At 48.6% G+C, this 14,242-nt stretch overlaps 3 protein-coding genes across 3 annotated transcripts; 2 read left to right on the top strand and 1 right to left on the bottom strand.

The window, feature by feature from the left end:
- Positions 1 to 126: 126 nt before the first annotated feature.
- Positions 127 to 2,828, top strand: P174DRAFT_506345 (fanconi-associated nuclease 1). The gene is made up of 3 exons (XM_024831306.1): positions 127 to 735; positions 792 to 2,241; positions 2,293 to 2,828. The coding sequence occupies exons 1-3, from the start codon at positions 230 to 232 to the stop codon at positions 2,803 to 2,805; spliced, it is 2,469 nt and encodes an 822-aa protein (XP_024679295.1). The 5' UTR covers positions 127 to 229; the 3' UTR covers positions 2,806 to 2,828.
- Positions 2,829 to 3,123: 295 nt separating this feature from the next.
- On the bottom strand, positions 3,124 to 4,109 carry P174DRAFT_453633 (40S ribosomal protein uS15; the record flags this gene model as incomplete). Its single annotated transcript, XM_024829175.1, has 5 exons — positions 4,061 to 4,109; positions 3,773 to 3,969; positions 3,678 to 3,710; positions 3,350 to 3,396; positions 3,124 to 3,297 (listed from the first exon to the last, which is right to left on the bottom strand). The coding sequence occupies exons 1-5, from the start codon at positions 4,063 to 4,065 to the stop codon at positions 3,124 to 3,126; spliced, it is 456 nt and encodes a 151-aa protein (XP_024679294.1). The 5' UTR covers positions 4,066 to 4,109.
- A 6,646-nt stretch (positions 4,110 to 10,755) lies between these two features.
- Positions 10,756 to 13,039, top strand: gprM. Its single transcript, XM_024824280.1, has 5 exons — positions 10,756 to 11,207; positions 11,279 to 11,362; positions 11,431 to 11,585; positions 11,641 to 11,779; positions 11,836 to 13,039. Exons 1-5 carry the CDS (start codon positions 11,129 to 11,131, stop codon positions 12,861 to 12,863), a joined length of 1,485 nt encoding a protein of 494 aa, XP_024679293.1. The 5' UTR covers positions 10,756 to 11,128; the 3' UTR covers positions 12,864 to 13,039.
- Positions 13,040 to 14,242: the final 1,203 nt, after the last annotated feature.

Below are 14,242 nucleotides of genomic sequence, written 5' to 3'. Positions count from 1 at the left end.
GTGGTCAGGCTGCAAACATATCAAACAGGTACAAATGCAATTAAACTCAGGTGACTTCGCGTCTTTTCGTGACACGTTTGGGCGCCTAGAAGATGGGGATGGTCTTTCGGACTTCAATAACAGTCGTGTCAGCGCGTTGTTGGCCATCAATTTGATGCTAGTGATGCTGTTTACAGAGTGTCTCTCTGAAATCCGTCTCGAATGATCACGTCAAAGCTCTTGTGGCAGCATGTCCCTTCTGGACTACTGGGACACATCGCGCCCTCCCGTGAAGCGCAGGAAGACTACCCCTAAAGAGGGTCAAGACAGTCCCAGATCAGTCGCGCTCCCGAAAGAGGAATCCAGCATCAACGAAAACGAAATCGATAGCTCTGATAGTCCGTTAGATACATGGGATTCCCTGCCCTCGGCTCAAGTCGGCGATTTCGCGGTCGAGGACGAGAACCCGTTCCCAAACAGTCAGACAGAACTAGAGTCTTCGCTACCAGATATTCCTACAGATAAACAAGCTATCGAAGAGTATGAGATTTCGCATGCAGTAGAACAGGATGACGAGCCTGATCTGCGCCAGAGGCTCCAAGACCGCAAATGGCGGAAGGGAAAGAGCTCAATCTATGTGGATGCGTTTAATCTGGCACTGGAAACTGTGCTGGACGAAGAAGCTCATCTTTTCAATGAGACGGAATTAGAAGTTTTCAGACAATGGAAAGGGCTGTCGTATGAGTCCCAATACTTGTGAGTCGAGCTAGCGGATTCGTGTCGTCAGAAACAAGCTGATTGTCTATTGTCAGATATGTACGGCTCTTCCTTCGTAAGACCTCGGCTTGGCATCGCATCAATCGCTTGGGTTATTTCTCCGACATTAGTGATATTTCCCAGGCGGTGGCTGATCTGCGGTCTAGCCGTAAGCTGCCTGGCCCTCTAGTACCTTCAGATGATAACTCTGAAGATATGAGTTCCAGCAGTGGTGCGGGTTGCACTCATTTCAGATTCGCTGACGACACTGATGAGATAACCACTCTGGAGGAAGCATCCTCTCTGCTACTTCTTGAAGAACTCAAAGTCCTCGCAAAGGATGCAAAGGTTCAAGGAAAAAGTAAGAAGGAGCTCCTTGAGGCCTTTCGTGCGTCCAGCCAGAGACAAACAGGTCTCAACTGGAACGATAAAGAGCACGACTCACCCCCCGCTCTCAATCGAGATGACCATTATATTCAGAAAATCCTTGAGTACACCGGTGACTGCATCAGACTTACGCCGGGGCCCTATGCTCTCTTCGAGAGAGCCCATCTGGTCTTTTACAGGTCGACAGAGTGGACGGAGAGATCCCTCACCACTATAATTCTTGCGAAGATCTCCCGCAGAAATTTTCCCGAGTATATTGTATCTCGATCTAGCTCGATCTTTCCGTCCAGAGAGATTCTGCTTGAATTTGAATCAGCACTTCGGAAACAACATCAAATAGACAATCTTCTTGAGTTCAACGGCACCCCTACTCAGGAAAGGCTGGAGCATGTGAAACTCCTTTGTACAGACGTCTATCCCCGATGGAAAAATTTACTCGAACAGGAACAGCGCAAGGAAGACACGATTTACGAAGCGGGTGAAGGCGCCTACTTACGTCGCTTTTCACCAGCGTGGGTCTATACCAGGATCATTCATAAAGGTCTTCATCCTCTCGGGCGCTTCAAAGAACACAAACGGGAACACGAAATCCTGTGTGAATTGCTAGGCCAGCGCTTGTTCCACGCTGCCCGACGTGGCGCATGGTATCAGCGAAAAGCACTGTTGGAGGAACACTATATGTGGGCTCTTACACCTTCTGATGGACGGAGCGAGGACCTCCAGAAGAAACACTGGAAGCGAATTGCTCTGCGGACATGCGAAGAAGGGCTGGAAGATCCGGACTGCCATCTCATCTACCACTATGATCTTCAAAAGCGGATCACAAAGCTGGAAAGAGCTTTGAAAATAGTCAAGCGTGAGCAACACGACTTTGGCCATGTCATGTTGGCCAAACCAGAAGTACGGACGATTGAGGGTATTCGCATCGAACGGGAGGACTCACCTGCTCGTGGTTCAGGAAAGAGCGAGGAATCGTTGACCAGGCGAGGCCGTCCAACTATCTGGATCGATGAGAGAGAAGGCGGAAGCGAATGCAGGGTCGAGAGCATGTGTTTGAGCTGGTATAGGGATCATGGCTGGAAGGGCTACCATGCAGAAGGAGGGATCGTCAGAACCTTGGTACGCCTCATTCCATCTCGCATGATATCACACCTAACATACGAATCCTAGTTCGGCTATCTCTTCTACGACATCCTATTCACCTACGTCCCTAATGTCTTCCAGACACCCTTTCAAACCTGTCCGCTAGACCTCCACACCGATGCATTCTACCCCTCCCGTGCATCAGAGATCAATCACCGCCTGGTAGAGATAACCAACGGCGCTGCTGAGCGAATCATTCGCGATGTCCATGAGCGTGAATCAGCGAAGCAGACCTGCGCCATCGGCATCGACTGGTCCTTTGAGCTGGACGACTTGGTTGAGATCGTGCAGTGTTTTCGAGGCGAAGCCCTGGCCACTATCTGCAAGGTTATGGCCCAGGAGTATCAGCAGCGCGGTGGGGGGATACCTGATCTCTTTCTGTGGAGTGTGGAGAAAAAGGAAGTCATGTTTGTGGAGGTCAAGTCTGAGAATGATCGTTTGAGTGATACCCAGAGGTTGTGGATCCATGTTCTTACTGGAGCTGGTGTGAAGGTTGAGCTTTGCAACGCGGTTGCGAAGGAGGTTAGACGAGCGAGTTGATTTCGCATATAGAGGTATTTGGGATAATGTATAGAAATATTGCGATGTATAGCTGTTTATACCCTGCAGGCAGTCATATTACTGATCGAGTGAACTACTTCGAAGCTACAGTTGAGGATTTCAGGTAGTTGAATTTTGTTTTGATTTTTGACTATTCGCGACACGAGGTGTCTAGGATCGTTCATGCATTAACACTAGGAGAGTCCTAGTCTATCACCCCGCAACCATCTCAGGTTGCCAGAGCGAAATTCCTCATCGGCAACGGAATGTCAACAGAACCAACAACCACACACCAAGACCAGAGAGATGGCGAGCCGCTTAAGCGACAAGGGTGCTGGCAGTGGCGGACTCGTAACGCCAGGTGGGGGGCAGGACACCGACGGACTTGTAGTAGCGGGACAGACGGTGGATACGAGACTCGATGAGAATGAGGCGGAACTTGCTGTCCTTGTCCTTGCGGTTGCGCTCAAGGTGCTTGCGGACGGCGACGGCCTACAACAGTCAGCAGGAAGCAAATACAGCGCAAGAGAGAATTCAACGCTACCTTCTTGATCAGGAAGTAAAGGTCCTCGGGGAGTTCGGGAGCGAGGCCTGTTTTTACGAAAAATCTCTCTGTCAGCCTGTGGAATGACCAAGCAGAGGCATAGAGAAAACTTTTGCATTTCTGCGAAAAGACTTTCCCACTTCCAGTGATAGAATTCGGAATCGAGGCGGGGGATCAAGACGGGCAACAGCAGTTTCATGCAGAGGTGTTTCTACGCTCGTGCATCTCATTCTCAGAGCAACCGCCGTACATCCTTATCCATTATCCCCTAGCCTCGATATCCTCGTCTATACTGGTGCGATTGGAGTTATGGTGGACGGTATCGTACCATTGGACTTCAAGATACGCAGAATCTTGTTACCTGTTGCAGAATGATGTTAGCGAACGGTAGGCACGGACAGGACGAATATTGAGTAAACGTACCAGTGACAACCTTGACCTGGGCAACGCCGTGGCTGTCACGGAGGACAACACCGATCTGGGAAGGGGTAGCACCCTTTCTGGCGAGCTTGCAGATCTGGTCAACGACCTGGTCGGGGGTGGTCTTCAACCAGGCAGGAGCAGAACGGCTGTAGGGAATAGCAGAGGCGCTAATACCCTTTCCCTTGCTGTGCATACGACTGTAGCGAGTTCATTAGTTCGAGTGTTCGGAATAAGCGATTGTGGTGATGCGTCTCGAGTCGCATTGAATCGCAAAGAGCGATAACTTACCCCATCTTGAAGTATTGTCGGGGGTGTACTGGTCGGGTGTGTCGACGGAGTTGGACTGGCGATGGATGAAATCGTAAAAAATTGAAGCCGATGTGAAGATGAATGAGATGAAGGACGGGTGGGTGGTGGAGTGTGGGTCACGTGCGGGTGGAGTTCGCTTAGCTTTTCTTACTTTTTCTGCGGTTTCAACGTCCGCAGAACTTCTTTCCTCCCTCTTCGTTATTATCCTTTGTCGAAAATACTCAATGTTTTTGATCTTGATGTTGATCAATTGAACGGTTGCCAGCTTTAGAGCTGTACATATGACTGACTGACGTTTCCACAATCGCTCTCAGCTAAGTTTCCAAAAGGTATGTTCTGAACTTGCAATTTCATTGTTACTCATGATTTATCTTTGTGATGAGACAACACCTTTTATACTTTATTTTCTGGTACCTCTTATGTCAGAAGCAGATCCTTGTGGTCTGCTTCGATGATCTTAATGGACTTCTGACAACAATGCTATTTCCATCTTTTGAGTCGTCAATCGATTTCATCGTATCCTTACTGACTTCGATTTGATGATAGGCTTTCTTTGGGCATTGCCTTTACTTGAATTGACTCCGTCCATCATAAATTCGCGTTTTGCATATCAGATTAGTTTTAGGAATTGAGAAAAATGATAAAATTTGCACATCCCGAGGATGAATACAAACTCCCCGTTCCCAAACAGGCAACTCGTAGTCAATGACATCCGCCCATCTGCGGGAAATACGATTGTGCTTCTATACAATAAGACCTACCATTTCCTATCTAGGTCAGATGTAGGTAGTAACCGTAACGAATGATCATACGTCAACTTGACTCACCTCTGAGGAAGTTCAAATGGCAACTAGCCAGGACGAGCTCGTCCCCCTGCTCTGTAAATGCTGGATACAGCTTTCAATACCTCAAGTCCAAAAAAAGGGATGGACGCTGTGTTATCACAGGCCACGTCAACCTGCTTGTAGTTGGGTGATAAGTGGCTGAATGGAAGCTGCGCACATCATTCCTCTCCGGCCTCTGAGAATACTATCACACATGATGATCCTCTGCGCGTTAGTTTCCGGTAGAATCGGGTATTGCTGCGTTATGATACTCATCTGCTGCGAGATAGTCACTCACTTCCAGTAAACCCAAATGATAACTGAGCTTTCTGGAGATCTGATGGCAATAGCACAGAATGCTTTAGACCCTGTATCCCAACAGCCGGGATATCCAAGGAATGCCGTTGATTCGCTGCTCCTCTGGAACTCTGAGCAAGCCATGTTATGCAAAGTACGCGGTGCTGGAGAGGTTAGTGCAGAGTGTATTTTCCACCAAGAAGTGATATCATACGCAATATTCAACAGAAGGAACAGAGGGTGCAGAGAATGGAGGCTCAGTTTTCAATCGCTTGTGGGGTCATTATGACTTCCCGACTCTCGACTGTCAAACCTGCACCTTTGAGTTTGCTGGTGTACTGCCATTGTTGACGCGCAAATGAGCTGTATTGTACTCTGAATTTGTTCTCTTGTTATTGGAACCGCGAGAAAGAGGGATCACACCGCTATTTGAATAACAGCGCCTCTGCGGGAGCATGCTGAAGAGAAGTGCATAGCATACATTTCGAATGAAGACGTCATTTCGAACAAGACTGCGCTCCCCTAGTCTAGTTAGTGCAGATGCAAGGATGTGAACCTGGAGCGAAGAAGTTGGGCATCTTGTTGTTGCGTTAACCTACGTCCCTGCAAGTTGCTTGAACATGCGCGGTGTTCCAAGTTCTTGTCCAGCTGCAAACTCCTGCAGGCTCGCGATGAGTTTAACCCGAGGCTTATTCTGGTTGCATTCCGGAATCCTTTGTCTCTGTCGATATCCGGAGTAGCTGCGGACATATCAGGAAATCAGTGGTGAGGGCAATGCTTTCAAGACCCCAAATAAGGCTTGATCGAACTGGTTTCGACAAGATCATTACCTGGATATTATAGGTACGATGGATCTGGTCTCGTGGACTTCCTAGTCGTCATGGATCAAGTGATGAAGCACAACCAGGCACTCATCCGGGGCAGAGAGCGAAAGAATATTCGACGTGACCGCAACTCTTGAAGGTCGACAAACATGGAGTCAATTCGCTCGCATGGCGCGGACGCACAACGATTTCAAATCCAAAGAGTATACTTTTCTGGAAGAGAGATTGGAGCAAATAACCGACATCACATCATGTGGCCAGGATCAAGGAAGAGCCGAGAACGAAAGAATGCTCCCCGATTCGACTACTGCAGGAAAATGAGAGAGATCGTGTACGAAGCACTGTCGAATCACGTCTATATGACAGAATCTGCAGAACGGGTGGCGATCAATGCAGGAAGCGCTTTCGGACTGCTGTAGCAGACGTCGATTCATTAGATTGGACGATCATCTCGTGTGGGCATTGACCGCAAGGTACTCCGTATCGACTATCGAGTCCATGAGACGTGATCAGTAGAGTTAAAGATCGATGATCGAGGAGCGTCTGAGATAATCGTAGATTGGCTTGCAAGAGAACCAATTCTCGTTCAGATCACCGCAAGGATGGAGGAAGGGAGGCCGATTGGTTCGATGGCGGGGAGAGTTCGATGTGACTCGCTTGTCGATCAACCAAGGAGAAGGCAGCATCCAGGCTGGAGGTCGCCTAAGTCATCGACTCTGGATAGTTTCTACTTTTGATGATTCAAAGGAAGCCAGCCAGGATCAAGAAAGTTCAATAATGGTCCTATAGATTTTAAAAAGGCAGTTATATGTCTCTCCCTCTCCACCAAATCCCGGTTGCGCCTCACGCCGCTACAGTTTGCCTCAATTGATGCATGGTATATTGGCCGTTAATTGCCGCTGATCCTTCCGCAAATCACCGCCGATTCCACCAGTTCCCCGTAATCAAGAGCTGATGCCATGCCAATGCTCAGCTTGGTCCTACTGTCTCGTATGTACGGAGCAATTAGCATTTGCAATATCGACGAGGTCTGGGCTCAGCCTGCCTTTTCCAAGGATTGTATGGAGCATAAGTGCGAGTGTGCGACTGTCTTCAAAACCGAAAACACGGCCAATTGACGAGAATTCATGCAAGGCAGTGGCAAAACTCAAATGCAAGTCTTTCTGTGCGCTGTTGTGTCGTCTGTTTGACGGCAAAATCGCAACTTCGCCTCGAGGATTGGACCCGTCTAGGCTGCAGTGTAATCTCCTCCCGTGCACATAGGGACAATAATTCTCGTATTATGACTAAATTATGGGTTTATGGTAATTAGCCTGATTGCTGCTTGTCCATGTCGTAGCATGAGACTGACTCGTCTTCTATTTACTTTGTAACTGTTTCTTTTCTGGTATTGCCATTGTTGCTATTGCGCTGATCGCCGCAGGTGCGGCGTAGCTGCAGTAGTCGTTCGATGTTTGCCTCAGAGGTCAGGGATCAACTTTAGGTACTACGACATTCCGCATTGAAACTCCAATGACTGTGACGAATCAGAGAGAGAATCTCCTGCCGCTATTATTGGGTTTTACTTGCGTATACATACGACAATCTCGATACCCAATCACCGCAACAACCTACTCTCTTACCACTAAAAGAGGACCTGTTTGGAGTATAGAGTACGCGGTGGGAATTTATCGCAATTAAAACATATTGCGAGACGGGCCGTGTCTTCGATCTTATAGTTCATTATCCCAGAGGTCTTCAGTGGTGGCCGACTCTAGGAGAGCCCGAGCCGCAGAAACGTGGGTGGAAAATCCAACGCAGAAATCCTACGGAGGATGTTAATATCCGTGCCATACGCTACCCTCACCGCGCCGGAGTGGGTGCGTATGGCATGGATACTAAACAGCAGGGGACGCTCCCACAATAGTAAACTCCACGTGGGTGGCTGACGCCAAAGTAGAACGAGGAAATTGAAAAAAGCAACCAAATTCGTCACTCAGCAAGGAGCGATGTTGTGCAGAGACTCCGTACTTAATGTGTCATGCTTTTGACGGAGAACTTGGCCATATCTAGTGATCTTAGCCTTTATGTATCCAGTCTGGTTCTGAATCTCCATGTACAAGGCTTAAGTTCTTGCAGAGCACTATCTGATCATCTGTTCTGAGGATTCGACTAGATCGATACGAATACGGAGTAATATCAAGCAAATTATGGGTTGGAATCATTGTCTGCTGCGAAGATCATTGCTTAACCAGACAAGAAGACGCCCGTCTTCTGAGTTCAAAGACTTTCGAGCTTCTCTGAGGCGAGGATTGCCCGTCAAACTGTTGGGGAAACTTCATCCCTAGTCTATCCCGTATTCCCGCTACCCACGCCGCGTGCCTGTTCCGCGGAGACTGCCGATCAATAAGCATATTGTGCCGTCGAGCAACACCTGCTTACCTAGGTATGGTCTGGAAATGCGATTCCTGGAATAGAAAAAAGACCAGTGTTTGTGAATGTGTGGTTCCTGGTCCTGCTACAGCCTACTGCGTACTAGACTACCTAGCTATCGATCTGAAACAGGTGGAGGTGAGAACTTGGTGCAGGTGCGGCTCCAAGGGGATGGCCCCTTTTGGTGCAGATAACGAAGAAAGACGGACGATTTAGTCTGAGACTCGAACTCCGGAAATCTTCAATAAAGTGGGAGGGTCTGGTTGCAATGAGGCTTGGGATTGTGGAGATTTGTATTCTGTCTGTAGACTAATCTGTTTGTGCATCATTTTCCGTCAGAGATTGGCGGATGAGACAAGGGAGCAGTTAAAGTGCCTGCGTGGTACAAAGTAAGTATCTATCCTCTATTATTATTATCAGTATTCTTGTCGTTGTGGAGAAGCTGAGAACGGACACAGAATCGCTGCCTAAGCAAGATCTAGATCGTATTTCTATTTTAGCGATTACTTTTCAAAAGGATGACATTCCTCTGTGCCCACAACAAGTGACGCTTCTGCTGACGTCTCAGCTCGCATGGCACAGCCGGTTTTGGCTTCCTTCCGTCTAATGATTTTCATACTTTATGAATGCTTCGAGAATCAAACTTTCGGTAGGTAGGTAGGTAGGGAGGAAGAGAAAGTTAAAATCTTTGTATGACATCCTTTGCAGTTCTGCACCTGGTTCGGCCGCCGCAGGTACCAGGGGCGAATGGCAGCAGGAAGCACTCGACTGACTACTACTACTGTGTTGCCACTTGCAGAAGAGGGAGACCGTCAAAAGGCACAAACCAAGCCCGAGCCTAAAGAGTCAGGGATGTTCCCCTCTTCCATAAATTTCGATCAGAATTTAGTTCGTTTAGTGGCCATTAGCGTCTGGCAGGTCTGCTTACTTGGGTTTAGCGGACAGAAAGTTCCATCTTGAATGCATGGCTATTCGCCTAATTAACATAGAGGCTTGGATACCCCTGGTTGATATAAAAGGTCGTAATGGGCCGGGCTTAGGTAGGTATACGAAGCCTCCATGGGGCAATACTACAATAATAAGCCAGCAGCACCTCTAAGGTACCAGGAATTGGTCATACCTCACCTACCTGGTAATAATTGCATTGATGCTGGACCCTGGAAGACTCTGGAGTATTAAATGAATTTCTACATATTGTAATATTAACAAGTTTGGGAAGAATATTGCCTAGAAAAAGAGGACGGCTCTGTCTTCTGTTTATGACGAGGACCTCCGTTGCCTACGGTACTTGCGAACTGTTCTTAGGCGAGGATTGTGTACTCCGCAAAGGTATCTGAATTTGGCTAAAGGGTGAAGAACTGAGGATAGGAAGACGGGGCTTACCGAAAGACGGGTAGTAACGTCGTGCGTGCCTTGTCATGAGAGAATCAACCTAAAACTCTGTAGTACCATGGCTCTGACAGAAGTATGTCCCAGACTTGCCCAACAAAGTAAAAGCAGAGAATGCTGATCCGAAGAATCAGATTGTCAGTCCATGTCCAGAACAGATCGACATACAAAGTACTCATTTTTCATCACGTAACTGAAGCTTGATACTACAAACCTTAGGGAGGGTTTTCCGCCTCCGCTGACACATATTTACCAGCTTTGTATCAATAATACCCTAATAATGAATTTTCCAATCTGATGGCTGCGCCGCCTATAATGATACAACCAACCATAGGCAAACTCCACCTTTACCACTCTTGGTAACTTGAAACCCAATCATGTTTCTGCGATGAACACCAGAATCATTGCATTTCCTCTTCTTAGGTAGTCTAGACTGTGGCAGTTTCTGTCTGAATTCCTTTCCGGCTTCAAGGTGGAGTTCATCGCTGTTTGTTGCCCCGCCCAGAACTGATCCTTTCCGTAGCGAGTTACAGCGAGTTCAGCAACCAACGTTAGACTTCTACTACAGTTACAGTCCCAAATCACCCTAAATTCTGATGGTCACCGGCGTCGTCCCCGGTCGATTGGATACCCGACAATCTCTGTGCTTCTTCATTGGTGCCTTCGTCTTGCATCCTCGTTCGCTTCGTTTCCACTATCCACACCAATGCCCCTGGTGCCAAGCTCAAGTCTCACGTTCCTCGAAGGAAACTGGTCGGACTACCCACTGATCCCAGATCCAATCATCGTCTCATAGCGGGTTGGCGGAACAGATGTACTCGTGCCCTGGGTGAACGGGCCTCCTGTCCCCTTACTAGATGTAGAGACTAGGTATGAGCCTGCATGGATGGCATTAGCACTTTGCAGAGTAGACTAGTAGCATTATTATTATTATAGCTACTCGCCCCCAACGACTGAAGATCCTGGCTTGTTACCCATAGTATCTTCTGTGGGTTCGGGGAAGTAGAACATATTATTTCGATCCATGTATATCTTACTACCTTGCCCCTCGATCTAGATTTCTGTCACTTCCCCCTCCTCTCCTCCGCCTTTTGACTCGATACCTCTATTCAGCAACGTTTAATTATATCCATTGCCGTTGTTGCTCGGCTGCGAGCCCTTCGCGCGGGGTGTGCACACCCTTGAGCCTCCAGAAACAACTTGCAAAATATACTACGACCATTGCATGAACGGGATATGAACTTGAGGCGACCGCAATCGCATTTCGCAGAGGTCACAATCACACGAACAAGTCTGCCAGTATGACGAATCGTACATTATTGAACGGACGGTGTCCAGTACCGTTTCTTCAGGAAGATCTCTTCCCCTCCACCGGTGGATGTACGCTCCCCTGATGATTGCTGGCTTGCTGTTGTCGACATTCGCTGATCGTGTTGGTTTTTACTTGCTAGTCGTCGGAGGTCGTTATTGTCAACCTGTGGGTGATATTTCTTGCTGTTTACCCTGTCCGATAGCATCATGGACGTACGGCGATGGTAAGCTCACAATGTGTTCGAGCTGCAGAGTAACCCATCAATCTAACCTCTTTGATTTTTTTTTCCAGGGTTGTTCGAGAAAGCGAGCGCTGCAAGTTGGATCAGTGTTGCTATACTGCCGCTCTGTATCTTCCTGCTTGTGTCATACGCAGTTCTTCCGGTCAAATTTACGCATCGCCACTACCTCAGCATCTGCTTCACATTGGGCATCTGTTTCATGGAGGTAAGTAAAGTGGCGCATTGGAGGGCCCCAGGACGTGTTATTAACCGACATGCAGATTGCGTTCATTATCCCTCTAGGGGTAAAACCGGATCAATGCCATAACCAGATCACTCCCAACGATATGCATTCTAGTCTCTCGTGCGCTTTCACAGGTGCCCTTCTTCTTTTCGGAGGCTGGATGGTGGTAGTATGGAGTATGTTGGGAACAATTCTGAGCTCGTCTGGATTGACTCGTACTAACGATCTCCAGGTTTTCTCCGTACGGTGGCCTTCCATCTTCAGGTATGCTGGGAAGTGATACTGGGTCCGAAATTCATGTGGGGAGCGTTGATCTTCGGTTGGGTCGTCCCGGCTGTCGGCCTCACGGTGATGCTGCTCTTGACGGGTGTATCTTTTCGATTCGGCTCTGTTTGCCATATCAACATCGATCGTGGCCTACAGGACTACTGGATTCCCATCATCTCGTTCTCCGTTGCCGCACTGATCCTCCAACTGGCGACAATGGGGTACTGCATCCATGTCTACGTCAAGTCTCTCTTCGACACGGACTCAACCACGAATAGCTCGGGATTGCCGTCGTACTCCGCCAGCGTCCGCACCGTGTCCGCTCGTCAAGCCTACCGTCGCATCCGAAGAGTCCTCCAACTGCAATGGAGAGGCGTAGCTCTGGTCCTGATCATCATCGCGAATGTGATTTTCTTCGCTGTGACCTTCATCGAGCTCGACAGCGCCCTCAAAGCGACCCCGGAGAATATGGAAAAGGCGACTCCATGGATTGCATGTCTGGCAGCCAACAAGGGTGACCGGGCAAAATGCGACCCCGAGGCGTCAAAGGTCCGGCCCAACGAAGGGCTCCTACTCGCCGTCCTGATCCTCCTGTCCCTGGTCGGATTCTGGAACTTCATCCTCTTTGCTCGCCCCTCGATCTTCCGCGGCTGGGTCGACTTCTTCCAGAACAAGTTCGGCGTGGGCGAGGGCCGTCTCGAGTTCGTGTCCGCTGATGCACGCGGGCGGCTGGGCGACACGCGGTCCTACGAGATGCTCAACAGCACGGGCCTCCCCTCCTACAAATCGCCATCGCCCATGGTCCGATCGCCAAGTCCTGCGCGCATGGCGGGGACGAAGAGTCCCGAGAATGGCCACTTCGGGCGAGATGCCAGGTACGTGCGGCCGTCCATGAGCTTCTCCAGCCCGCGGCCGCCCAGCGCATCACAAGGGCGCGACTGGGATCCCAAGACAACGTTTGCCCCCGCCGTCTATCGGGAAGATGATGACTAGACTGGTGTCTTTTTGGGCTTTGGTTTTATGTAATGCTATGTCATGCTGTTGAGGTGTTTAAAAAATTCTTTGTATATTGGTTTGGATGATGCAATGTATACCCTAGCAATGTTTCTGGCCCTCTGTTTCCTACTCTTCATATCAAAGATAATGCTATGCATATTACTTTCACAAGCGTAGCATCTCTGATTTACAATGTATTCCATACACATACACATCAGAGTATGCAGAATCCAAGATTGTAGACGAAGCAACCCACCTGATTGAGGAACGAGATTCCCCGCATTCCCTTTCCAGCATCGCTTGTGGGCGAGATCCTTGCGATAGAAAGCATATCCATCACCTCAAAAATATGGCTGACGAGTCCAACCACAAACAAGTATCCACCGTCCACAACCACAAACCCTGGACTGTAACATCAACAGTAACAGTATGAGACGATCTGACACTGAAACTCGGCACTTGCACCAGCTACCTCGCACTATCGTTCCACGGTCAACCCAACCACCAATAATCTCCCTCGTAAGCTGCAACTTGCTTTAGCCGATCCTTCTAGAAGAAGATTGGTCTTGGATTTGGATTTGGGAGAAATAGACTTTGGCTACGGGGTAAGGTCAGAAGTAAAGGTAAGACCGTAAGACAGGTTGTGACAGACTGCGTAGACTATCCATATTCGTACCGGTTTGGTGACTCGGTGTAAGGCGTAGTCTGCTGTCTAGCACTCGAGCTAGCTCGAGTTTCAGAGTAAACGGTAAACTGTAACTGCAGACTAAGGTAGGGTACAGTAAAGTTTGAGTTTGAATTTGCCATATCGTGATGTCAACGTGAATCAGTTATATTTTGCATTCCTCGACGCTCACTGTAGATACGTGATGCAGTATCTGTCCCCTAGACTGTATATCAGGGGTCACGGTCACCATACCCCTATCCAGGTAAGGTAGCTGATGCAATGCCACCACACCCAAACAGGGAACAGGACCGTTCCTGCATTAAGGACAGGGATTCGTATGGTCGGACGAGACTATCAATCAATAATCCGTAGACTAATGTACGCGAATCCCGTCCATACGGTGTAGCATCAGCATGGCACTATCACGGATACCTTGTCATAAAGTAGAGACTAGAGACTCGAAGAGTAGTGTTCCGTATTGCTGTGGAGTGGATATGCTGGGCAGACAATATCGATTATCGAATCGAGATCAGACAGAGTCTTGTCACGGAGTCCTCCGTCTTCCATACGCGGTCAGAAGTCCAGGAGATAAGACTGAGACTACTCTGTAAAAATCCCTCATTCCGGGGATATGGAGACTACTTGGCCTTCCGATAGACCTAGGCATCAGCATCATCACTACGAGAATCATGAGTACAAAGTACCTACT

Source organism: Aspergillus novofumigatus (genome assembly GCF_002847465.1).
Source record: "Aspergillus novofumigatus IBT 16806 chromosome Unknown P174scaffold_7, whole genome shotgun sequence".
Classification (NCBI taxonomy): domain Eukaryota; kingdom Fungi; phylum Ascomycota; class Eurotiomycetes; order Eurotiales; family Aspergillaceae; genus Aspergillus; species Aspergillus novofumigatus.
This window is presented reverse-complemented; position numbering and strand designations above follow the sequence as displayed.